Here is a 27,845-nt window from a genome sequence, read left to right as displayed (position 1 = left end):
CACATCTCAGCTCTGACAGTCACTGTTTGGCCATATTTAACGCCACTATGCCTCACTTACGTTACCTGAAAAATGGTATGACATTTACCTCAAAACATCGTGATGAGGATTAAAGGAGGTAATGCACAAATAATACTTAGATGTGGGCCTGTTATATAACATTTCAAAAGGTATTAGTTATTATGTATTTATAATAATTATGAATTTGATGGGAAATCTGGGAAATGAGAACGTATCCCATTTTTAAAATGATATTGAAATGTTTCTTTTTACTCTATACCCTACACTGTTTCTAAATACTAAAGAAGTCTAAAAGTCAATAACAGAGAATTGTGGCATGGTTCTGGCAGCAGGCTATTTTGTATTTAATAAAGAACTGCAGATTAAACAAACCTGAAGGGCAGTAGAAGGGGGAGAGAAAATCTTAGGCAGGCTCCACACCCAGCTGGAGCCCCACACAGGGCTTGATCTCACCACCCTGAGATCATGTCCTGAGCAGAAATCAAGAGTTGGATGCTTAACTAACTGAGCCCCTCAGGCACCTCTAAAACCTGTTATTTTCAGTAATTATAAGGTTATGGAAAAATACTAATTTTGCTGGCAGTGATTATTGTTCTATTGTACTATATAGTCTGCCTATGATAGGAAACATCTATCTTTATGGAATATGGTATTCATTTATAAAATACTTAAAAACACACTCAAAATATGCTTTCCTTGGAAAAGCAATACAGTTCAGTGCTCCTCTTTTCTTAAGGTGTTTTATGTATATTCAATATACTCAATAGCCATATTTTTTTTTAATTTTTTTATTATTATTATTTATTTATGATAGTCACAGAGAGAGGGAGAGAGGCAGAGACACAGGCAGAGGGAGAAGCAGGCTCCATGCACCGGGAGCCCGATGTGGGATTTGATCCCGGGTCTCCAGGATCGCGCCCTGGGCCAAAGGCAGGCGCCGAACTGCTGCGCCACCCAGGGATCCCTCAATAGCCATATTAATTACATTGTGGAAAGAATTAGCAGGCTTAGGAATGATGATATTCATTATAAAATTACCATCTTTATCTAATAGGATTATTTACAGCATTTTTTTTTTTTTACTAAAACTGGTGAGTATACAAGTAATCTAACCTTTCTAACACAAGTGATTATTCTGCTCAGTGTAACAGATATTTCCCATAGTTACTGACCTGGCACTATTTTAAGACTGACTACTTGAATATTCTCTTTGTAAAGGATCTATCAGTGATTTTAATTTGCTACTCCTCAAAGACAAACTATCTGGAAAGCATTAGAGGATTAAACTTGGTTCTGTATGGTGTATCCCTAAAGATACACTGATTAATAAATTTAAGCCAAGTCAGAGACTTAGACATCATAATTAAAGATCTGTTTGAAAGAACAGGAAATGACTAACATGCAAATGTTCAATAAGCAAATTGAACACAGAGAAGGCTTTAGAAAAATGTACTTCTACAAAGCCTTTTTCCCCCCTTAACAAATATGTTCTCAAATTTCATAACTAGGAAGTTTATTTTTCTGAGATCAGATTGTCCTCAGTAGCTGCTTGATTAAATAGATGGGTCCTCCCATGATGTTCAGAATACAGAGATATTATTACAAGCACTAGCTTGAGAGATGTTTTCTTTTTGAAATAGATCCCAGAATGTTTAAAAAAAACTTGAGTAAGGATCACAAAGGTGAGAAGGTAGAAGTAGTACCACGCTTAAACTTATTTTGGTTGCCTTACTTTTCTAACTGAGAAAACATGTGGCCTCGGGGGCTGGATATAGGACACAACCTCTATCACTAAAACTGAGGTGACATTAACAAATACTAATCTTTGGAAAATGTATGATTTGGGATTCCTTTAAAGTATGTCTCAGGTACTATGAAGTAGAGTTAGTGATCTCAGAAACAAAAGAAAGGCAGGTGTTAGGTGTATTTTTCAACTGCTAGTCATGGAAAGATAAAAGGAAAAGCCAGCCCTTTCTGAGGAGCCAACAAATGCAGTGCACAATTATGGAAAGCTCCAGTGCAAGGAAATAGCTAAAGGAAAATTTTCAGAGTTGATAGTGGCTGTGGTTTCCTTACCTGAAATGAAGACATTATTCGTATCTTGGGTTGATACATAAGAGGGGTTGTATACATTCTCTGAATCTAAAACACAAATCTATCTCTGAGAATAAAAGAGTGGCCTTTATACAATGAGTAAAATTTGGAGTTGCCCTTGACTGCATTCCAGGATTTTCCTGAATATACTTTTTAATCCTTAAGTATTAAGTAACAAAAATAAAAATGGATTTTCTATGGTTAGCCATCTAAGCACAGAATAAGGCTTCTATGATGGTATAAATCTGGTTTCTTGTGGATGTATAAAGGTGGACAGACTGTTCAACACTATCATTGGGGATTGGAACCGGGGATCTTCTAGAATATCCCTGGATTGACTGTGGGTAATACTTACAGGTTCTTTCTGTGTTTTTAGTCTACAAACTCAGGCCTGAATATGAGATGATGATAATGTGTCAATCTCTAACTTTGTCAACTGTAAGCTATTACTTGCTTGAGCTTAATAGTTCCATTTTCTTAATCCTTTGATTGAGTACTGTAAGCACTTTGCCACTGTCTGTGTAGTAAAACAATATGCCTATAGAAAATGGTTTATAATCCACTCCACAAACACTATGAAGTTTATAAAGCTGACTTAGATGGCAGTTACTTCAATCTTACTTCCATAGATCCCATGCCAAAATGTGTTTTCCGTGGTTCCCACAGTGTTATGGTTGTGGTCCTGGGGTCTTGTAGGGTCCATATATTGAAGGAGTTCAGGCTTACAGCAGGCCTTTGTGACTAGTGTCATGATATACTCTAATCACTCCATGATTTTCTAAATAAAAAAGATATTAAGTTGTTCCTGGGTTATTTCTAAGAGAGCCTTGGGAAGCATTCAGCTGACCCTGAACTAGAGAACTGATTGCCTGTAGTAAGCCAAAATTAGATAAGTTTTTTTTTTTTTTGGCCAGGTAGTTAAGGGGAGAAGAGGGCAGGGAAGCTAATGGAAGCTTAGTAACCAGCTCTTAATACATGGGTTTTAGAAAGTTGGTGGCCTTATTGCTGTCAGCTTTCCCAATTAAGAGGTTTTTTGTTTAGGCCAAACCTTGGTATAAAGGATATAATGTGTCTACCCAGTAGGATGACTGCAGGCAGAATGCTGGGGCCTAGTGGGCCTGGTAATATCAAGAGTCCATGGTAGGGTTGAGACTTCCCCTAGCTTTGTGTGAGATTCTTTTCTGGCTCATTTAACTCCCTGTAGCATGACTGCATCTGACATTAGCTAAGAGATGCCAGGTTTCATTCAACCTTTAATGTATTAAGCAAGACAACTACCTTTATTACTTTTATAAAGAGCAAGGTAAAAAGGGTCATTCAATTATTAATTACAAATGGTCTCCTTCTTGGAGTAATGGAACTTATTAAAGGAAATCTTTAATCCAGTGTGATTTTATATCTAGGGTGTTCTAAAGTGCTAAGGTTTTCAGATGGGAGAATAAAGGGGCAAATTTTATATCTAAGCATAATTAGAGTAATATTTTTATGGATTCGTTCAACCCAACCTTCACAAGTTTCTCCCAAATAGAGAAACGGGGATCCAAGATGAAAAGCAAAGTAGCTTTCTGATTAACTGGGGTTAAATCTAGTTTGAGAAAAGTCCCTTGTTTTGTTTTTGTTTTTGTGTTTTTCTTTTTTCTGTCGGGATTTAGTAACACAGAGTTTGGGGGGAGGGGTGGGACCAGCTGTTTTTAATACTCTGTACTTCTCATGAAGGACTTACCATGAATCCATGATAGTTTCAGGATTATCATTTTTCCTAAAATGTAGCAGATCTGAATCTTTTAAGAAATAATCTTTTAAAAAAATAAAAAGAAAAGAAATAATCTTTTAAGAAAGTAACTCATCTAAGAGACTGCCCAATCCAAGACAAGATTAATTTAGAAGTGAGGTCCTCATATGGGCAAGGCACTATTATATACTTTGTGGAAGAAAATCTAAGTGAAAAAGACCAACCCTAAGCCTTTAAAGAGTTTAAAATCAAGTTGGAAGATTCAAATTTTGTTAATTTATGCAATTTAAACTCATATGTACCATAAGAATGACACAAATGTGAACAGAAAGGGGAGATAATAATTCCTTATTATAGAGAGAAATAGAAATCAATATATTCAAAGCCATACAGAAAGATCCATACTTTATACTGCAGAACTGAGGAACCATTAAACACATTTAAGTAGAAATGACTGTGCTTTGAGGAGATTAATCTTTAACAGTGTATAGATTGAACTTAATGTGGAAGAATTAATGAAGGAAGATCAGTTTGCATTCACCTAGGTAAAAGGGATTGAGGATTAAAACTAGATTAATGGCAATATAAGTAAAAATAAGTTGAAAAATTATGGGAATGGTGATTTGAATTGCTATCCAATAATGAATTAGGAATGCAGAGCTGTCCGCATCTGCTAGCTCTTATAATAATTAATAAGTTCTAATCCAAATTCATTTTTACTTAAGTCTATATTGAACTCCTTCTATACAAAATCCACTGAAAGGAAAGGAACTCTTACATAAAAACAGCTAACTGAAAAGTAAAAGACAAAGGCTTCCATTTCTCTTCAAAGAGTAGCCTCCCACTGTTACTGAAGCAGACTTAAATGGGGTCTGTCATTTTCTTAATACTTGGCACACTTGGTTCAGAGCATACAGGTGTATTTGTGTAGCACGAACCACTGACCCAAGGAAGGGATTGTAGAAGTGAAAACAGCCATCGTCTAGGTAAGAGAATTCCTGGGGCTTTCCTTAAAAGTAAGGAAGTTAAATGAGGGGATAAGAGAGAATTTCATTTATAGGCTAGGTAGGAAAAAATTAAGCAAAAAATTCTCAGCTACCCAAGAAAAGGAGAATGAGAAAAGAAGAGTTAAGAGCCTCTGAAGAGTAAGAACAACCTTAGCTACCAACTTAAATGATTTTAGGCATTGGCCAAATATGAATGTCAAGGCCGGGAGTGGAAAATAGGGCATCCGGATAGTATATAACCTTTTCAACTTTAGAGAGAAGTACAGAAGCAATGTTAGAAGCCTGACAAATATCAGAAGTATATTAAACCACCTATATCCACATCTTGTGCAACCTAATTCATGTCAGGTTTTATAACAGTAACAACAAAAAATCACTATTTTAATCAAGGTAAATTTAAAAGCAAAGAAATTATTCAAAACTCTAGCTGACAACTGCTTGCTCACATTCACCACATTATTCATTTATGTCAATAATTGAACTTCCTTGAAAATTTCAGCAAAAATTTTTATATATGTACATGTATACACACATATACATATACACACACATACACATATACTTTTTTTTTTCTGCAATTGTACCTATTTAAGAGTTAGGTCAAAATGGAAGCTTCTCTTTTTCTATTTGGCTATCTCTCAGTGTCCTGCTCTTCAACAATCTCTTTTTCTCACCTCTCTCAATAGCATCTATTTCCTGCCAAGGTTCAATAATCCTGGTAGTGGTTGCCAAGTCACCACCAGATTCCTGGAATTAAGAAAGCAGTGGCAGCCTCATTCAGAACCATGACAGAGAATAAACCTTCCTTCACATAAGCTTAAGGAACTTATTTCCAGGAGAGCTATCATGTAGAGAATTTAGAGAACTAGAGAAAATAAGAATCTCCTCTCCCAAACTATCTTTCTCCTTATTCTCACCACTGTTTTGTGGACTTCCCTGAATTCTAGTGCAGACAAGGCTAGTACACCTTAAGACTAGAAAGAATATACAAAAGCCTCTAAATGCTTCTCATCATGCAACCAAAGGAACTAACTATAGATGTTTAGTCAAGGGGGAACTTAAGTTATATGCAATCAAAGAACCAAGGGAAGGTCATTCTGATTTTAAAAAGTGATTCATATTTGTAGAACATACTTGCATGACTTCATTCACTATCATTTATTAAAGTAGTTTCACCAAATTCACTTATCAGAGGTTAGGTAGCTATGGGCATGTGTCATTTAAAACCCCTCTGAGGGGGACACCTGGGTGTGCAGTGGTTGAGCATCTGCCTTCTGCTCAGGGCGTAACCCCGGGAACCTGGGATTGATTCCCACATCAGGGTCCTCACAGGGAGCCTGTTTCTCCCTCTATCTATGTCTCTGCCTCTCTCTGTGTCTCTCATGAAGAAATAAAAATCTTTAAATTAAACCTTTCTGAGAAAAGTATAGTTGGATGACAATCTTCAACCACCACATTTTCACAGAATCCACTGCAGTATTCACCCCAATGCCACACTCATCAAGATGACCCAAACCAGTAACTCAGCATGGCTGAAGTAATACAGATGGTCACATTTGCACAATGTGGGACTCTTCTAACAGTAAGCCTGTTATATAGGGTTTCCCATTGGTCTGGCACTTCCTTGTAGCCTCATTGGTCAGTTTAAGGCTTTTGATGCCTAGTTCTCCTTCCTCATCTCTCTCCTCCTACAGATGTCAGACCCATGTCATGGTCCTAAGGCTTCTCTCATCTACTTGTGCTCTCTCTCCATTTATCTCAGAGATGTCTCCTCTGGAAAAGCTCTTGTACTTCTAATATCTTGGTGTATGCTTCTGGTAGGACTCTTAGCTTACAAATATGAAAATAGTGACCAAATTCTTGTAAAACAACTGGGAGAAATAAAATGTTAAATACTATCACTGAAGTATATATTTTTTCTAGCTTTCTCCCTTCCTTTGTTCTGATCTTTTCTCTCTCCCATTTTCTTTTCAGAGTCTGCCTGAATTTTTTTGACAGATGAGAAAAATAATTTTGCTATGTGTTTTCTAGCAACACTTACAAGAGACTCTACAGAGAGATGAGTAGAAATCACAGGAGCACTGTTAACTATATTATCTGGTTTCAGTGTGTATAGATTATTCCTTCATTGACACTTAAGAAGGGGGATGGAAGGATTGATATGGTTTGGCTCTAAACTAGCTAGAAATGTTGAAGGTAGAAAAGTCAGAGATGGAGAACTGTCATGAAGTGGTGACTCCATTCTGAAAATCTGCTCCAATCTGTTTTCCAGGACAAGAGAAGTTAAAATATTTAGAAGATTTATAGTAATGTTTAATTCTATAACAATATGTTTTAAAATACTTATAGAAAAAGTAAAATGTTATTGGAAATGTAAAATATTTATAGAAAAGTAAAATAAGTAAATCTTGCTAAAGAGGTTGTAACTGAAGGCTATCTTTAAATGTACCCTTCTGTTTCTTCAAGAGGAAATAAGCATTCAGATAATGGCATATTCTCTTGATGACTGAAAATTATCACCCCTTTCCCATACCATCATAATGTAAAAGTCTCTTTGAAAAGAAGTTTCTGGAAAAGTGAAATGGAAGGGATTTGTTCAAAATGCAAGGATAATCTAGCTAACCATTTTACACAGCTTGCACTTAAGACATGGTTGTAGATTAACTCTGCTGCTTTGAATAGGAAAACAAGTTGTTATTAAGTATTGGATGCCACGGGGAAGAGTTGCAGGAACTCTCAGATTATAAACTGAGATAAATCCAAGATCATGACACACATATTTTCATAATAAAATTGGAATTCAATCTAATTATTTTCTAAGTTCACATTATAGTAGGGATGTGAGTAGTTCTTCACGTATTTTAAGAACATCGAAGAGTTTACAGATATAAAAGTAATGAAGATATGAGTTATTTGACAAAAATCAAGCTTTTATTTGAAAAATATCAAACCAAAAATGGTGTATATTATTTTCCAGGAGGCCCATACTTAAAATTTGAAAATTTATATGTTTAAATTTAAAGTAACATGTGGATGCATTTAACACAAGGTTTTCAAATAGTGAGAGTATTATAAAACATAACTGTAAAACTATTTCTTTGTCTAAATAATACCTAATACATTATCTAAATGTTGCTTCTATTTGTATTGTATACAAGTGTTCAAATGTCAGCACTTAGAAAACTTATCTATCTTTGTGTATGTCTATACTGTGCATAAGCTCTGGTTGACAATTTCACTTTAAAAATCTATTATGTTTGCTATAGTACCATTTGTAATACTGGTACCTAGAAATATTCTTGAAAATCCATTAACATAAGATAAATAAATTTTCTATAAATGTTTAAAATATTTACATCACTTAGAAAAAATGAAGTGGAAAGTTTTCTAGGGCATGTTGCTAAATGGCAAAGAGAAAAGAAAAAAAAAAAAAAAAACCACAAGTTGCAGAGGCAGGATAGCCTATTGAGAAAGGTCACAGATTCTAGAACCAAACTAGCTGGGTTTGGATACTGATTTTGCCACTTACTAGCTGTATGAAGGGAAAGGTTTTTTTAAAACTGTTTCATACAACATTTCCTTAATTTGTAAAATGAAGGTCAAGTTAGTACTTACATCAGAGGGCCATTTTAAGGATCGGATAAGTCATTATATAAGAAATAACTGTGATAATACTTACTACAATGTCAATACTAAATTAGTGCTTATTTATTTGTATGTAGAATGGCCCAGTTTATGGTAAAGATAGACAATACAACTACTTATTCTATGGGAACATAGACATGTATGCAAGTGACACAGAAAGGCCTATGAGCATACATGCCAAACTCATACCAACATGTAATTATAGGCATTAAGTGAGATCCTTTGCGTTTTGAGTGTTTTACAGGCAAGATATGATTCATACATTATTTTGTGATTAAATTTTAAATACTTTCATCTAACCATTAAATAGCAATACAAAGTAATGAAGTTTACATTCAGTGACTTATGAAGATAGAAAAACATTCATGTACATTTTATCAACTGCAAATGCAGATCAAAAGATAGTATTAATTGTATTAATTTGAACTCATTTATGAAAAATTATGTGTATTTGTATACAGAACGACAATCTTAACTGATTCATTTAGGTGATTTTGACTTTTTTGTATACAAATACATGTAAGCATAATTATATACATGCACATGCAATTATACATTACATTTTTTAAAAACTATAAAAGCTACTTTTTCTAAAAAAAAAAAAAAAGCAACAGTAAGCCTAGTTAATTATATCATCATGCAGCATCCTGCATTCAAAATGTGTATGGTGAGAGCACAGCCAAATACCATTGATGAATGGAATGAATTAAAAAGATTATGAATGTACTCACCCACCAATCGTCTGGAGTCCAGAGAATTTGGAAGCATCCAAATCACTGCCACTTACTATTCGAGCCTGAAGTGAAAAACAAGAAAAAAACGAGAAAAACAACAGGCTTTTAGCATACTATAGCTGCATACACGTGAATTTGGGAGACGAGTCAACTGCACTAGACATGTAACACCCAGGATGACAGATGCTAAGCAGGGTCAGCTCCAAGTCAAAGCTACTATATGTTTTTGTGAGTGGAGGTTTTGAAATTAGCCGTCAGCATTTAAACAAAAGCACTGGCACAGTCCAGGAAAATATATCATTCCCAATACTATTTGCCCTTAAAACTTGCTATGTGCAGTGAACATCATGAATCAGTGAGGGAGATCATGATTAGCCAGACTTAAGAACAGATGCTGAGTTTGACCGTAGCCGACCCCTAGGTAGGCAAGAGTAAGCTAAAGGAAGCGCAGCTGGCAAGGTATAACCTCTTCATAAATGCAACATATTGGGGGCACACTTAAAGGACAACCAAAGAATGGAAAGCTGGGATAACATGCACATTTCACAACTAAAACAGAGGAACCCAAACAGGTCTAATATGTCACAAACAAACATGTACAAGAGACAAGATCCCTCAGGAGAGAAGAAAAAGTATGATTTAAAACCTTTTCATCCACAGAACTGCTATCTGAAAGAGAATCAGGAAAAGAAGGAATAAATGTTAGATGGAGTACTTTAAGAAATCATTTAAACATATACACAAACAAAGTGTTACTATTTTCATTGTTAAAAATCATCAATAAACAGAATTTCAAGGCTGAACCCCAAGGGAAGGGGGATAGTTGGTCCTCATAATTTAAAGAGCTAGAAAATATAGTGAAATGCTTGAAAAGTATCAAAGGGTGATTATAGAGTTTAATGAAAGATAATGTGTCATATAAAGAAAAGAACACAGTTGAAGAATCAGAAGTCCTAAGACCCAGCTGGGGCTCTGGCACTTAGTAAGCACATGGGACAAACACTAAATTCTCTGGAGTCTGAAGTCTAGACCCAACTCTACAAAAAGGTCATGAATACTTTGCTTATTGGCCTCTAAACACTCTTCAAAAAATCAGCTGAGATGGATACGTGTCAAAGTAAGCCTCAGGTGACTATATACATTTAGCATGTTTTATTAAGGGATTATTTATTTATGGCTTGTCATAGAACTCATGAGCTAAAAGATTAATCAAATATATTCTCTTTGCAAATAAAAAACAAAAAACATAAACAAAAAAATCTGATGCCTGAAAGAAGTTAAATGACTTAAGATCACAAAGCTTGGCAGAAATGGGAAAAAATTCCAGGGCCCCTCATCCTCCATCTGTTGCTTTTTACATCCCATATTTCAGGTAAGTTGAACAAAACAGAAAGCAGGTTACTGGTCCGCAGTTCTCCAGTGCAATTTAAGATACATCACAGGGTAAACATCTCAGTTTCAACTGCTCTTGAACCAAGATAAACAATGATGAACAATGGATTTTTTGTAACCCAGGTCTGAATCTGCCAGGGTCCTCATGGCATGGTCCATTTCTACCTTACATAGTAGTATTGCTTTTAAACTTATTAATTCCATTTTGCCTATTAGTATAAAGCTGGAAGGGACTATTCTATGAATTCAAGTTGTCAGACAGCTAGAGTTAAAATGACCTTGGGGTTCATTCTCAAAACCTTTCACTTTTATGGATGAGCCCAAGCAATATAAAGATTTATCTAGGTCTGTAGCTCAATGGCAACCTTTATTGATAAAAATGTGAAATGTATTTGTTTTTTTGACTCATTAAGTATGGCTTGATTAATTACTGTAACTATTTTTGGCAAATTTTAGATACCTCACGGTATCTCAGAGTTAAGTCTTTGAACAAAATTACAGAGTAATAGAAAACAGAATAAAATTTTAAGTAATAAAAAACAATCTTGTTTTGGCCATAAAAATTTTAAGGTACTGTATGCAACATAGAAAATTCAGCATTAATTAAGAATATATCATATCCATCAAGATTGTCACAAGCATAATTTAAAATCATAGAATAATTTAATATGAGATACCAATTGGTCAGACAATATGCACTTACATTTTAATAGGTACCAAAAAGCTATTTGATAAAATTTCAAAACCCTCTAAATAATTTTTTGAACATATTTAAATTAGCTGGAATGAATCTTGATTTTAATATGTTAAAAAAAAATGTTACCTCCAGAAACATAAATTTCAGTGTGAAATACTAGGGCATTCCCATTACTACTCAAAGCAAAACAAAAATGTTTACAACCAACATTTTAATGTATTTCCTGAAATTGTGATCAATAGATTAAAGCAGACCAAATGAAGCAAAAATAAACAATATAAATTTTAGAAAACAGGACCCAAAGCTGTTCTTTTCAGGCATTATAATTTTATACTCAAAAGACATATCACCTGCAAAACTATTAAGGTTAATAAAATAGGTAGAAGTGAGGATATAACGCAATTTATAAACTAAACAAAAAACAATAATTTTCTACAAAATCACAATAACTAGCTTGAAAAACACTGGCATGAAATTGGATTTCAAATATGCATTACTTTGACACTATTAATAATTAGATTCTATATCAACCATTCCACTGAGTAAAGGTAATCTTAAAGTCAACAACTTTTCAGCTGCTAAATCTAATACATTTCAACTTTTTCATTCATTATTCATTCAATGTTTCACTCTTCCTTAACTGAATACATATTTTTATTAATTATCAACAAATATTTTTGTTCACTCCTACTCCTTTCTTGTCTACCTGCTATACTGTCCCCCTGTAAACCTTTCTAAACACAGGTAAAATCACACCACTCCCCTTCCCTGGATAAAATACATTAATGCTTCCCAGTGCCCACAAGAGAACAAACAGATCTATATCTACTGCAGGCTCATGAGTCTTCATTCACATTCTACACTTTGATCACAATTAAGTTCTTGCCATTTCATCTTCGTGGTGCACTCCTTGAAATTTGGGTGCCTTTGAATTTTCAGTTCCATTCCCTTAAAACAAGTGTTACCCTTCTTCATCTAGCTATCAGCCTCCAAAACTCACTCAAAGCATAACCCCCTCTCCTGGAAACCTGTAATCTCTCAGGGATTCATGGCTTGCGTGCATGAGCCCTGCACACTACATTCTTCCCAGTTAATCCTCATCTTTTGTCAGTTTCTTCATCTGCAGTCCAGATAAAAGCTCCTTGATTTTATCTATCTTTAATCTCCTTTTTCTAAGTTCTACTACATTTCTGAAATATAGCAGACGAACAATACATTTTTGCTGAACACTGAGTGAACAGTTTTAAATAAGCTACAACACTTTATGGAAGTATCTAAAACTCCAAATGAAATTTATTTCATCTTCTTGTACAGGGAAAATTATTTTACTTATTTTATTTTTTATAAAGATTTTATTTATTAGCGAGAGATAAAGAGAGAGGCAGAGACACAGGCAGAGAGAAGCAGGCTCCATGCAGGAAGCCCGATATGGGACTCAATCCCAGAACTCTGGGATCACGCCCTGAGCCAAAGGCAGATGCTCAACTGCTGAGCCACCCAGGCAACCCAGGAAAATTATTTTATAACATATTTATAGATTTAATAGTTAAAATCCTAATGGCAAGTTGTTGCAGGATAAAGAACATTTCAAGTATAACTGGATTAATAAGTCAAAAGATCTAAGACCTTTTAAAAGGAGAATTATGAGGGAAGCTTGTAAGAATATTAAAAATCTATACTAACGAACATTATTGTCCTGGCAAAATAGATTGAAAGATAAATTCAACAAAATTAGCCAAGTAACAATCCCTTGTACTTAAGAATTTAACAAATAAGGAAGGATGGATTATTATCAAATACAAAGAGACATACTGGTCTATAAATTATGCTTAGAATAAAGTTCAAGTATCTGTAATATTTATTTACATCCTCATCTCACACATAGCCCATAACTTTGCAGATATACTAAATAATCAAATGTAAAGAAAAACAAGTAAAAATATGAAGGAATATTTATTAACTCTATGGAATAAGAGGATACATTTATAGATAGAGGTAAAGTTTATTAAGTTTGTTATATCCATGTAGTAATTTGTATATAAACACAAAAAGAAAATGAAATGTATTTGCTAAAAGCACATTAATATGTTCAGTATGTAAAGAACTCTTACAGGTCTCAAAAAAAATGACCCTAATACCTCCCCAAAATTGGTCAAGAATGTGACTAGGTAACTCACAAATAGAGTGCAACAATGGTAAATAAGCATGAAAAATGATACTATTTATTAAAACTATGCCTCATCAGATTACAAAATTAGTAAAAATCAGGATAATCACATTTTAATAATATTAAAATAATACCAAATACTGTTGAGGGCATCATTAATCTGACACTCTGATGCATGATTGATGGCAGTGAAAACTAATTAAATTTTTAGAAAATTTTTTAATGATGTCTAGCATACTGTTTTGATGAGAAATATTCTTTTGAAGTTGATGCTCAGAATATTTTTTTTGTTACAGATTGAAATATATTCCCCAAAATTCACATGCTGAGGTCCTAACCCACAGTATCTCAGAATGTAGCCTTCTTTGGAAATAGAGTCATTGCAGTTTAGATAAGGTCATACTGGAGTAGGGTGGTTCCCAGTCCAGTATGACTGTCTATAAAAAGGAGACCTTTGAAAACAGATGTACTACACAAGAAAAATGCCATCTGAAGACTGAAGCTCCACTGCCACAAGCCAAGGATATCTATCAGATGCGAGGAGAGAGGCCTGAACAGATCTTTCCCCTAGAATTTTCAGAGGGGAGCATTGCCCTCTCAGCCTACCTTGATCTCAGACCATCTAGCTTCCAGAACTGACAAGCTTTCTATTTTCCTAACTCACTTGGTTTATGGTACTTTGTTATATCAGATCTAGCAAACTAATATAATTTTAAGTCATGAAAAAAATGTGTAAAGATCTGCACTTTCATTATTCACACACATACACACAAAACCCCTGGAAAAACATATATGATCAAGTATAGAAATATATGTTGAAAATTATGTTATATGACCTTGATTCAATAATTTGTGACCATTAATATAAACACACTAAATATTATACAAAAATGTAAAAAAATACTCATATATTTACAAATATAGGTTTAATATACATCATAAACTTATCATATACGTATAACCAGTACATATACACACACACATTCACAATGGCTTTGTTCCCTGACAAATTGCCTGTTGTTCTACAAGTAGTTCTTTTTGCTTAGTCAAATTCTGATTAAGCCTCTGTAATTACAAACAAACAAACCTCTGTAATTACATGCTGGATGCTCCTTATAAGGCTGTTCCCAATGCCCCTTGTTTCAAAAGTCCTATCATTGTGCAAGGTCATTTTGCAGTTCAGTGACTTAATGTCCTTAATATAAGATCACAATGCATCCATCTACTTTATAGTGAAACCTCCTCTATAAATAGGATTAAAGTGAAGTTCTAGGTATTGTACATTTTTTTAATGTCTCAAAATTCCATAAAGTGTTTAAAAATTTTTTAACTTATAAAATATTTACTAGGTGAATATCATTCTATTCAATCATGCTGCTTAGGGACCCGAAAAGATATGTATATTCTTATATGCTTAATAAGTGTGTATCTTGAGTATTAAAATCAATGTTACTCATATGAACATCCTCAAGAAGGATTTCTGAATGTGACTTACAGCAACACATGACCTCCTGAGCACTCAGTTTTTCTTCCTATGTAAGTGAAGTAAGAGGGTTTGGCCAGCATATATCTAAAGTTTCTAGCTCTGAATTCTGTAATTGTGTTCCTCCAGATGTAATTTTCAGTGTAATGAGAATTATTTACTCACTAGTTACCACCCAAAATTTTAATACCTACCACTGAAATTTGAGATATAATTATCTCATAATCTAAGATAAAAGTAAAGATTGTTGTATTGTGTTTCCTCTCTTGGTATTTTAACCTTGCTATAACAGTTTTCAAAGACAATTTAGATGGAAGAGATCTCAAAGTTTATAAAGAATTTGACTTCTGGAGGCCTATCTAGCTTAGGAATTTCCTTAAACTTCATTGCTCTAATGCCTTTCTTTGCTCTCTAGTAGGATAATATAAATCTCCCACTAGTGATAATATTGTTCACTATACACTTAGGAAATAGGTTTATTTTCCAGCATATCAAAATACATTCGACTTTTAAGACATGTATACTATGCCTGAAAGTCATGAGATGGGAGCTGAAAACAAACTAGAGAAAAGCCTGTATTATAATCAGAGGGTTGTTGAATTGCCATTGAGCTTTACAGAGTACCTACTACATGTTAGGTATTTTGCATAGTATTTTACCTGTTGTTTTATTCAATCTTGTCAACTTTCTCGTGAGGCTCTCAGTATTCAATAGATCTTGCCAGGGTTGAGAAAACCCTCTGGCCTGGCTCACATTTCTGTTGGAATTCTGGACATAAGGAGGTGGGTGCTGAGTGAGATATTAATGCTCATATCTCATACTTTTTTGTTCAATTATGGGCTGGGAGAGGTAACATGGAAAATTGCAAAACAATGACTATACAATAAAGATATATGAAAGATATGAACAAGTTGATATGGGAGCATAGAGAAAAGATCTCTTAACTCTGCAGCCAGAGAGGACACTGGGTTTGTAAACAATTCATGGGGGCAATGATTTATGAATGGGCATTTGTCAGTTCAATGAAGCCATTCTTAGAGGAAAAAAATTTGCAAAGGCACCGAAGCTTGAAACAGTATAGAGTATTAGGAACTGAAACATGAGAGCGTGACACTAAAGAATTATATGAAATAAAATATAGATGAATAGAGTTTATTGCATAAAAATCTTGATAGATTCCATTAAGGAATTTAAATTATACTCTAATTATAGTGTAGAACCACAGACTATTTTCAAACAAGACTGACATGTATTATGAATTTTATTTTGTTTTTAAAAATCTAGGCCAGTCCTCTGGACAATAAGGCAGAATAAGATGATACACAAAGATTCTGCTCTCTCGCTCCTCTATATCACAATTCAACTCAAGAATCATAGAATAAATTAGTAGTAAAAATAAGGATAGTAAAGATGCAAAATAATTATGTAAAATTATTTTCTGAAAATATATGTTTGAGAAATGTTAGGTGATATCTAATTGTGGTTTTAATTTGCATTTCTCTGGTGATGAGTGATGGTGAGCAGCTCTTCATGTGTCTCTTGGTTATCTAGGTCTTTTTTGGAGAAATATCTACTCAAGTCCTATGCTCATTTTTTAATCAGATTATTTGGAACTTTTTCAGTATTGAGTTGTAGGAGTTATTTATATAGTCTGGATATGAACCCCTTATTTGGTATATTATTTGCAAATATTTTCTCCCATTTAGGTTGCCTTTTTTATTGATGGTTTCCTTTTCTGTGCAAAAGCTTTTTATTTTGATGTAGTTCCAACAGTTTATTTTTGCTTTTGTTTTCCTTGTCTTAAGACATCTCTAGAAAAATGCTGCTATGGCTGATATAAAAGAATTACTGTCTGTGTTTCCTTCTAGGAGTTTTATGGTTTCAGGTCTCACATTTTGGTCTTTAGTCCATCTTGAGTTCATTTTGTGTGTGGTATAAGAAAGTGGTCCAGTTTCATTCATTTGTATGCAGCTGTCCAGTTTTCCCAACACCATTTGTTGAAGAGACTTTTTCCCATTGTGTATTCTTGCTTCCTTTGCAATAGATTGACTGTATAAACAGAGAACCAGAAGTAAACCTATTCTGTTCCACTGATCTAAGGTAGAATTTTTTTTTGTTTATCCTAGAACCAAAGAGATAAGAAATAACAAGTGTTGGTGAAGGTGTGAAGAAAAAAGAATCCTTCTACACTGTTGGCAGGCATGTAAATTGGTACAGTCATTAGGGCAAGAAGTATAGAAGTTCCTCAAAAAATTATAAATAGAAATACCATGTGGGTTCAATAATTCTACTTCTGGGCATTTACCCTCCAAAAAATGAAAAACACCAATTTAAAAATATATATGCACCCTTCTGTTTTTATTACAGCATAACTTAAAATAGTCAAGGTATCGAAGCAACTGAAATGTCCATAAATTCATGAATTGGAAAAGATTATATAAATTTATTATATTTTATATACATATTTTATATATATATAAGGCAACTAAAGTGTCCATAGATTCATGAATTGGAAAAGATTATATAAATTTATTATATATATAATATATATAACTTATTTTATATATATAATGGAATATTACTCAGCTATAAACTATATACCCAGTCATTACATATGTATAATATGCATATTATATATATTATTTTATAATATATAATGGAATATTATTCAGCCATAAAAAGGATGAGATCTTGCCATGTGACAACATAAATGGATCTAGAGGGCATAATGCAAACTGAAATAACTCAAACTGAGAAAGACCAATACCATATGGTTTCACTCATACATAGAATCTAAAAAACAGAAAAAATGAACAAAAAGCAAAATCAGACCTATAAATACAGAGAACAAACTGATGGTGGCTAGAGGGGAGGAGGGTGAAGTGTAATGCTTTATGACGACTGATTAAAAAGAGGGAATGTACGTATGAACAATATCATTATGTAAAGAAGATAAAAATTAAGATGCTGTGTATTTTTTTAAAAGTTACAGTATGCTATAAATATCTTTATGTCAATTAATGCTAATACTTAAAGATAATTTTCCAAAAATATTAAAAATATAATTTCTAAAAATAATTAATATTTTACAAAAATAGAAAAAACTAAAGCTATTACTAAGGAACTTTATCCAGTAGGAAAATCATAAGAAAGAACACTAGATAATTTTTTAAAGTTTTATCAAGTAAATAATATCAATAACACAAATTTGACTATAGAAGTCAACACACAGAATGGAAAAAGAGATGTACATTTTCTAAGGCTAATATAAGCTTATTATTAAAATCAGAAAATGATAGTACAAAGATTAGATAGTAGTATCATATAGGAGGGCTCATAAGCAAATTCCTAAAGAAAATTTTTGCATTTGATGTAGTGTGAGTACACTTATCCAAGTCGGGTTTATTCCCAAAATAAAATATTGCTTTATCAATGTAAAGCTATCAGATTTTTGCTTCCAGGAAAAAAAAAAAAAGAATGTATTTACTCTCCCTATTACTCTAATTAAATACACCTAAAAACTTTGGACATAATATATAGAATAAACACATAAAAAGTTCTGAAAGTTGGAGAGATGGCATACTGGCTGGTAACTTTGAATTCAAAGTATAATACAGTGGTGAGTTTTCTGGGTTTTCTGTTTGCCTCAAATATCCTGAACTGCAACCCAGAGATCTCAATGGTGCAGACAAGGAAAGGCTCCAAAGAAAACTCTTTAGCAGGAGAAACAAGAAAGGGACAGGCCACTAAGACAGAAACCTTAGATAATAATTAACCCACTCTAGCTAAAAGTCACACACACAAAACCCTGTGGCCACTGTTTTCCACTCCCAGCAGTGAAGGTCAAAAGGAGTGACTAGACTTTTCCCCTTGCCAGACTGTAATGAGGTACTTCAGTCCCCCATGTAGACTGGAGTGCTGTCAGAGAAGGCCAAGTAGGGAGTTGTAAATCACACAGCCTGAACTTTTCCCCTACAGAAGTAATAATGAGATTCCCTTTCCCTTCTTACAGGAATGGTATTAGAAAAGGCCTAGTGGCAAGTCAGGACTTTTATCACTACTCAGCTATAACAAAATCACCCCCTCAATGTGATTGGTGGCAACACAGGAAGCAGCAATTAGGCACCTGTTCCGTTCTAAGCTAGGGTGGTATAAGCAGAGACCCAGAGGGAAGCCTCAACTTCCAGTCATGCCTACAGCAATAACACAAAGTTCCTCCTCCTGGGTATCTGTGGAGACCAAGGGAAAAAAAAACCCTAAATTTCCATCCCCACCTTGAAAAAAATGAGTAAGAGTCTTCATTCAAGCACTGGAGCACTGTCAGACAAAATAAAATACATGACTTAAGATCCAGTCTTATAACATGATACCCAAAATGTCCATATTAAAATCATTTGTCATACCAGGGACTTTAAACTGAATGAGGAAAGACAACAGATGCCAATGTGATAATCCAGATGTTAGAACTGACAAGGATTTTAAAGCAGCCAAAAATTTTTTTTTCCAACAATTATAAATACACCTGGAACCAATGAATAGGAAGTATTACTGAAGGAATAGACACTCTGTTTTTTTAAAGATTTTTATTTATTTATTCATGAGAGACACAGAGAGAGAGAGGCAGAGACACAGGCAGAGGAGGAAGTAGGCTCCATGCAGGGAGCCCAATGCGGGACTCCATCCCGGGACTCCAGGATCACACCCTGGGCCGAAGGCAGGCGCCAAACCACTGAGCCACCCAGGGATCCCGCAAGGAGTAGACACTCTCAAACTGAAGATAGGAAAAGCAAATAGAAATTTTAGAAATAAAAAATATAGTGACTGAAATATTCCCAAGTGGATGGACTCAACAGCCACTAGAGAGAAAAATCAGTGAACTTGAATATAAAACAGTAGAAATTACATAGTCTGAACTACAGATCCCGTAAAGAAGTGTTAGGAACATGTGAGATTATGATAAAAAAATATTTAAAAATATAATATTCATCTCATTGGAGCCCCAGAAAGACAGGAAAAAAAGAATAGAATTCTCGGTCTATGCAAAATGCTATAACAAAATATCATTGACTGAGTAGCTTAAGCAACAGGTATTTACTTCTTACAGTCCTGGAGAGTGGAAAGTCCAAGATCAAGGTACTAACAGATTTGATTCTTGGTAAAGGTTCTCTTCCTGGGTTGCAGAGGTCTACCTTCTCACTGTATCCTCACATGACATACTGAGCTCTGGTCTCTCTTCCTATTCTGATAAACTGATCCCACCATTGGGCCCTACCCTCATAACCTCATCTAAACCTAACTAATTATCAAAGTTTCCATGTTCAAATTCAATCACATTAGAAGTTAGCATTTCAATATTTGAATTTGGGGAGAGCACATTCAGTCTATAACAGAGCTGGAAGTGTATCCAACAAAAAAATGACTAAATTATCCAAGTTTGGCAAAAATTAAAACACAAATCTGAAGAATAAGCTGATAAACCATAAACAGGACAAACTGAAAAATTCATGTCAAGACACATCATGAACTCCTGAAAACTAAAAGCAAAAAAAAAAAAAAAAATGTTGAAGTAGTAAGAGAAATGGCACATTATCTATAAGGGAGAAACCATTTGAATAAGAATGGAATTCCTATCAGAACCAAAGTGGCAGAAAGAGATGACGTAACACTTTTTAAGTGCTGAAAGAAGAAAATGATCAACCCAAGATTCCATATTCAGTGCAAATACATCCTCAGGAATGAAGAGGCAATCAAGACATACTCAAATGAGGGAAAACTATGAGACTTTATAATCAGTTAACTTACTTTAAATGATTGGCTAACATTTTTTTTCTAAACAGAAAGGAAATGGAAAAAGAAGGAATCCTGAAACATCAAGAAAAGAGAATGAATGATAAGAGCAAAACTATGGGTGTAGACAGTATGCTTTCCTTTTCCTCCTGAGTTCTCTACATTATGTTTGATGGTTGAAACAATAAGTTTAACACTATCTAATGTGGTTCTCAATGTGGTTCTCTCAATATAGAGAGAGGAAATATTTAAGACAATTTGACTTTAAATGTGAGAGAATAAAGGAATATAGTGGTAGATAAGGTTTCTGTACTTCATTTGAACTGGTAAAATGTATACCCCAGCCAACTTTGACAAATTATGTATATATAATGCATAGTGGGCAAGTTAATGGCCCCCAGAGACAACCATGCTATATACTTAGAACCTCAATAATTTATTTAACATGGAAAAGGGAAATGGGAAATTAAAGTTGCTGATAGAACTAAGTTTCCTTATCAGCTGACTTAATATTGGATTATTTATTATCCAGGGTATCTGGTGGGTCCAGAAGGAACCTCAAAGTGGAAGAGGAAGATAGAAAAGTGAGGTCAGAGTAGTGTAATATTAAAAAGCTCACCACACAGTGGTGCGTGGGTGGCTCAGTCAGTTGAGCATCCAAATCTTGGTTTCAGCTTGTTTTGATTTCAGGGTCTTGGGATTGAGTCCTGGGTCATGCTCCGTGTTCAGCAGGGGGTCTTACTGGATTCTCCTTCTGTCCCTCCTCTCAAGTAATAAATAAATCTTTTTAAAAATGCTCAACACACAGCTGCTGGTTTTGAAGACAGAGAAAATGTCTATGAGCCAAAAAATCTGAGTGTAACTAAAAGCTGGAAAAATCTTCAAAACCTATTCTTCCCTAAGCCTCCAGAAGGGAATACATAGCTGTACTGTTACCTTGAGGTTAGTCCAGTGAACCTGTAACAGATCTTTCACCTTCAAGATTTTACAAAAAAAAAATTGTATTAGTTTTGACATTTTTTTAAGGAGGCAATAAAAAAATACATAATGCAATACTTAGAGTAGCCACTACAAAAGTTATACAAAGAGATATATTGAAAAAATTACAATGTGCAATAATCTATAGAAATGCAGAAAAGATAAAAACTAGAAAATACAAACAGAAGACAAAGAATAAAGTGGCAGATTTAAGCCTTATCAATAATTGCATGAAATGTAAATGGTCTAAATATATCAAATAAAAAGGCTTAATGGAATGGATAAAAACAAAACATCATGACCTACCTATATGCTGAGGAATTCAACTTAAATGTAATGATATAGGCAGATTAAAAATAAACAAATGGAAAAAGATATTATACAATCAAAAGAAAATAGTAGTAGCTAAATAACTGATAATGTGGACTTCGGAACAAAAGAAAACTAATAAAGAGACACATTGTATAAGGATATAAAGGTAAATCCACCAGGAAGACATAACAATTCAAAATGAATATGAACCAAATGCAGAGCTGCAAAGCCTGTGAAACAAAAGCTAATATAACTGAAAAGTAGACAAATTCACAATTATTTTAGGTTACTTAAATCTGCACCCTACAGTGATGAGAATAATCAATGAAAATATTAATACATGCAAAGTTATGCCATGTTGATGAACTGAGACCCTTGAGATACCAAAATGTTGATTTTCTCCAAATTATATATAATCTTTAAATATATATATATTTAAAGATTTAAATATATATATGTGTATATATATATATATATGTATATATATATTTAAAGATTTATTTATTTATTTATTCATGATGGACAGAGAGAGGGAGAGAGAGGCAGAGACACAGGAGGAGGGTGAAGCAGGCTCCATGCCGGGAGCCCAACGTGGGACTTGATCCCCAGACTTCAGGATCGCGCCCTGGGCCAAAGGCAGGTGCTAAACAGCTGAGCCACCCGGGGATCCCTATATTTTTTTTCATGATTTTATAGTCCTAATAACCAAGACTGTGATATCAGTAGACAGAATAAAACATCGACAAATGCAACAAAATAGAGAACCCAGATAAAGACCTACACAACTCATTTTTTTATAAGGATGCAAAAGCAACTCAGTGGATGATAGACTTTTAAATGATGCTCAAAGCAACTGAATATTTATAAGCAGAAGTACACCCTCAACCTAAACCTCACATTCTAATGCAAAAATTATCTTAAAATGAATCACATTTAAATATAAAATAAAAATTATAAAAATCTTAACTCAGGAAGTCTTCAAGACATAAAACTTGAGTTATTAATCATGACATTAAAAGCATGATACAAAAAAATGAAAAGCCAGTGATCTTGTCTTAAAAACTCTACTCTTTGAAAGCTCATGTAAAAAGGATGTAAATAAAGGCTATACACTGGAAGAAAATATTTGCAAACCACATATTGAAGGAAGGAGTAGTATCTACAATATATAAAGAACTCTCAAAACTCAACAGCAACAACATTCATACACAAAGTCAAAAAATGGGCAAGAGATGTAGAGACATTTTACTGAAGAGAACATATGAATGACAAGTCCATGAAAAGATGATTAATGTCACTAGATATTCAGGAAGTGCAAATTACAGCCATGATGAAATGTTTCTATGTACCTATTAGAAGAGCTAAATAGCAAAAACATTGACAATACTAAGTGCTAGAAAGGCTTCAGAGAAACTGGCTCTCATACATGGTTAGTGCAAATGTAAAATACAATAATTCTCAAAGAGCTTGACAATTTCATATAAAATTAAATATACATCTACAATTCAGCCTGGAAAAATAACACATCCACATAAAAACTTACAAATGACTTTTATTAACAGATTTTAATAGCATCAAACTAGAAACAACAAAGGTGTCCCTCAATAGGGGAACAGCTAAACTGTGATATATCCCTCTCAAGGAATACTAATCAACAGTAAAAATAAGCTGATATACACAGCAACTTAGATCCCAAGGGCATTATTTTTAGTGGAAAAATAGCCAATATCCAGATGACAGATACAATTCCATTGTTATAAAATTATACATATGAAAAACAGATTAGTGGCTCCCAGAGGTTATGCAAGGTTAAGCATGGGAGAGAGAGATGAGAGACTACACAATGATAGCACAAAGAATGATGGAATAATTCTGTATTTGGATTGTAGCTATGGTTAGACAGTCTACATGAAATAAAATGACAATTATGTGTACACATTGTACAAATTGTGTACAAATTCCTGGTCTTTATTGTACTCCAATTATATAACATGTAACCATTGGGGGGAATGGAGGGAAGGGTATATGTGATCTTTATATTATCCTTTCAATATCCTGTTAACATATAGTTTTTTTTAAATTAAGCAGTTAAAAAATTTTAAAAATTAGTTATATTTAACCAAAAGTTAAAAGTTCTATTCTTTAAAGACACCATGAAAAATAAAATAGGTACAAAATTAAAACATTAAAACATGAAATTTATGTATACATTTATAAAATTTCATCTAAAATAATAAGTAGAAAATCCAACTCAAAGTTGAACAAAAAAATTTGGACACTTCACAAAAGAAAAATGCATGAATGGCCAAAAAGCACAAAAAAGAAGCTTGTCATGTCATCATTTGGGAAATAAAATTTACTACTTTAGATACTATGATATATACTGTGGAATGGTTGAAATTAAAGACAAAAACAGTGCTGATAACTATGTGAAGCAACTCAAACTTGCTTACCCTGAGAATGTAAAATGCTACAGTCACATTGGAAAACAGTTATTTCTTAAAAATTTAAACATGGTATCAAAATATGGAAAGATCTCAGATGTCCATCAACCGTTAAATGGATAAAGAAGATGCAATTTTATACAGACACCTACACAAACACTGGAATACTACTTAGTCGTCAAAAAGAATGAAATCCTACCATTTGCAATGACGTGGATGGAACAAGAGGGAATTATGCTAAGCAAAATAAGTTAGAGAAAGACAAATACTGTATTATTTCACTCATATGGAATTTAAGAAATAAAACAGATGAACATAGGGGAGGAGAAGGTAAAATAAGGAAAACAGAGTGAGGCAAATCATAAGAGACTCAACTCTAGGAAACAAACAGGGTTACTGGAGAGGAGGGTGTGGGGGGATGTGGTAACTGGGTGATTCGAGACTTGAAGTAATGAGCACAAGGTGTTATATGCAAAGTAATGAATCACTAAATTCTACCTCTGAAGCTAGTAATATAGCATATGTTAATTAAATTGAATTTAAAGAATTAAAAATTTTAAAAAGCCACCCTGAAAAAAATCTAAACATAGTACATTAAAACCTAAATGTGGACAAACTTCAAATATATATAGAATATGTTATATATACATAGATATAGATATATGTTCTATGTATAAATTGCCATAAGACCCAAAGCACAAATTATCAAGAATAGGAATGACAAATATATCACATCAGAAGTAAAGAGAGAGAGCAGGAAAATGTATTTGCAACATACAAGAGAGGATTAGCTTAGCCTCCATAAAAAGAATTTGAAGAAAAACAGAAAAATAAATTGCATGTTTAAGTGCATTTCTTAAGAGGAAATTAACAAAGGAAAAGGTGATCAAACTGTTTGGCTATGGGGATTGTGAAAATTAATATTAAGCACCGATATTTTATTTCACAACCACTGAAACAGAAAAAAAAAAAAAAAAAAGAAATACCTGAGACTGTCAGGTTGTTATGGATGGAAACTCCATGAAGAACTGTTAAAAATTTAGCGCCTGCCTTTGGCCCAGGGCGCGATCCTGGAGACCTGGGATCGAATCCCACATCAGGCTCCCGGTGCATGGAGCCTGCTTCTCCCTCTGCCTGTGTCTCTGCCTCTCTCTCTCTCTCTCTGTGACTATCATAAATAAATAAAAATTTAAAAAAAATTAAAAAAAAATTATAGGGCCACTTTTGAAAATGAAATTGCAGTTTCTAGTAAGGTGGTAATTTGCTCACCCAATTGCTCAACAAATTTGTTAGGTATGTAACATGAAGAGAATCTTACTTCAGATGCAATGAAACTCCGAGACACCTGCACCCTGATGTTTATAGCAGCAATGGCCACAATAGCCAAACTGTGGAAGGAGCCTCGGTGTCCATCGAAAGATGAATGGATAAAGAAGATGTGGTTTATGTATACAATGGAATATTACTCAGCCATTAGAAACGACAAATACCCACCATTTGCTTCAACGTGGATGGAACTGGAGGGTATTTTGCTGAGTGAAGTAAGTCAATCGGAGAAGGACAAACATTATATGTTCTCATTCATTTGGGGAATATAAATAATAATGAAAGGGAATATAAGGGAAGGGAGAAGAAATGTGTGGGAAATATCAGAAAGGGAGACAGAACATAAAGACTCCTAACTCTGGGAAATGAATTAGAGGTGGTGGAAGGGGAGGAGGGCGGGGGGTGGGGGTGATTGGGTGACGGGCACTGAGGGGGGCACTTGACGGGATGAGCACTGGGTGTTATTCTGTATGTTGGTAAATTGAACACCAATAAAAAATAAATTTATTATAAAAAAATGAAGAGAATCTTACACTTATATAGCAGATTACACATAAAAAGATGTTTACTACAACATTATTTGTAATAGGGAATACTCTACCATATTTTTCCTATTGATAGGGAATAATTTTGATATATTTGTATGGTAAAATGTATTTAAATTAGTTAGACAAATAGACATCAATGTTAGTAGTTTTTAATATAACATTGAGTTTAAAAAGCAAGTTGCAGAATTATCTAGTATGGAATGCTCATTTTGGCAGCACATAGACCAAAGTAGTAATGATACAGAGAAAACTAGCATGGCCCCTGCACAAGGCTGACAGAATTATCTAGCATGGCATCATTTCTAGATTTATGGATAATTATTTCTGGAGAATTATAGTATATCCTAGAAGAATATATACAGGAGATTTTTTTTTAATAGTGATTGTCCCTAAGAAAGGAAGAAAAGACCAGAGAGCGAAATAACCTTTAAAAGAAGAGCAGTAGCTCCTTTTGCATCTATTTACTAAGAAAAAAACATTCCTCTCTGCCTCCAGTGACTGGCTCCTTGAGCCATCAGATATTCTTTGGTTTTTCTGGTTACCAAATCTTATCATACTTTGATGATATCCCATCCATTACACACGGGACAGGGACGCCTGGGTGGCTCAACGGTTGAACGTCTGCCTTCGGCTCAGGGCCTGATCCCAGAGTTCCGGGATCGAGTCCCACATTGAGCTTCCTGCAAGGAGCCTGTTTCTCCCTCTGCCTGTGTCTCTGCCCCTCTCTCTCTGTGTTTTCATGAATAAATAAATAAACTTAAAAAAAAAAAAAAGTTGCACACGGGACTGCAGAGTATAGAGCAAATAGCATGCAAACAAAAATGGCTTGTTGGAATCCTAGTATCTCAGAACACAAAGGCTTCTAGAGATCATGTTGCCTAGTGGGCTTCAAAATTGTGTTCTGAGAAGCCCTAGAGCTCCTAAGAGAGCTTCACTGGGTGAGGAAGGGCTTGGCAGCTAGGACTCTGCACCCACTACCTCTGATTCAAGTACAGAAGTTCTGACTTTATCTGCTTTATATCTGGGTCTGAAGGCTGTGTTTCCGAAAGCAGTGCTCTTAAGAAGGAGGATGAAAACCCCTTAGTCATTAATTTTATTTTTTTTAAGAACATAATGAGCCATTTTCTAGTAAGGTCACATAACTCCTCTATGTTTAACTGATTTGATGTTTAGAGAATTCTCAGTGCAATGGGAAACCGCTCAGGAAGGTACATGAGAGCTCATCATAACATATAAACAAGGAGGGTGCTTTTCCAAGTGTCAAGTCAAAATGAAGTGATAATTATGTTAATGTGGTATAAATTCAGGGAGAAAGGAGAAGATAGAATTTGATCCCTCAAATTAGGCAGTGTGCATCACTCCCTGCTCTTTCAGTGAGAAGAATGAGTCCTCCTCAACTCTTGGATTCATTTAACCTAGTGTAACCCTGTAAATAAGCATTATGTGTTAAAGAACGTGCAATGGGGTGTGAGCTTTGA

At 34.2% G+C, this 27,845-nt stretch overlaps 1 protein-coding gene and 1 non-coding gene across 2 annotated transcripts in view; one reads left to right on the top strand and one right to left on the bottom strand.

Moving 5' to 3' along the window:
• UNC13C (unc-13 homolog C) overlaps positions 1-27,845 on the bottom strand; it is a 589,248-nt gene that overhangs the window by 427,763 nt on the left and 133,640 nt on the right. The window contains exons 6-7 of the mRNA XM_072738579.1: positions 9,880-9,902; positions 9,231-9,295 (exon numbers count right to left, since the gene is read on the bottom strand). Of these exons, the coding sequence (XP_072594680.1) occupies positions 9,231-9,295; positions 9,880-9,902 (88 nt within the window). The remainder of the gene's footprint in view (positions 1-9,230; positions 9,296-9,879; positions 9,903-27,845) is intronic.
• LOC112918467 (U6 spliceosomal RNA) lies at positions 26,568-26,679 on the top strand. Its single transcript, XR_003234699.1, has one exon. It is a non-coding gene; the product is annotated as a U6 spliceosomal RNA (small nuclear RNA).

The sequence above is a fragment of the Vulpes vulpes genome, chromosome 15 (assembly GCF_048418805.1).
Source record: "Vulpes vulpes isolate BD-2025 chromosome 15, VulVul3, whole genome shotgun sequence".
NCBI classification, from domain to species: Eukaryota; Metazoa; Chordata; class Mammalia; order Carnivora; family Canidae; genus Vulpes; species Vulpes vulpes.
The sequence above is the reverse complement of the archived record's forward strand: the minus strand, read 5'-3'. Positions and strand labels throughout refer to the sequence as shown.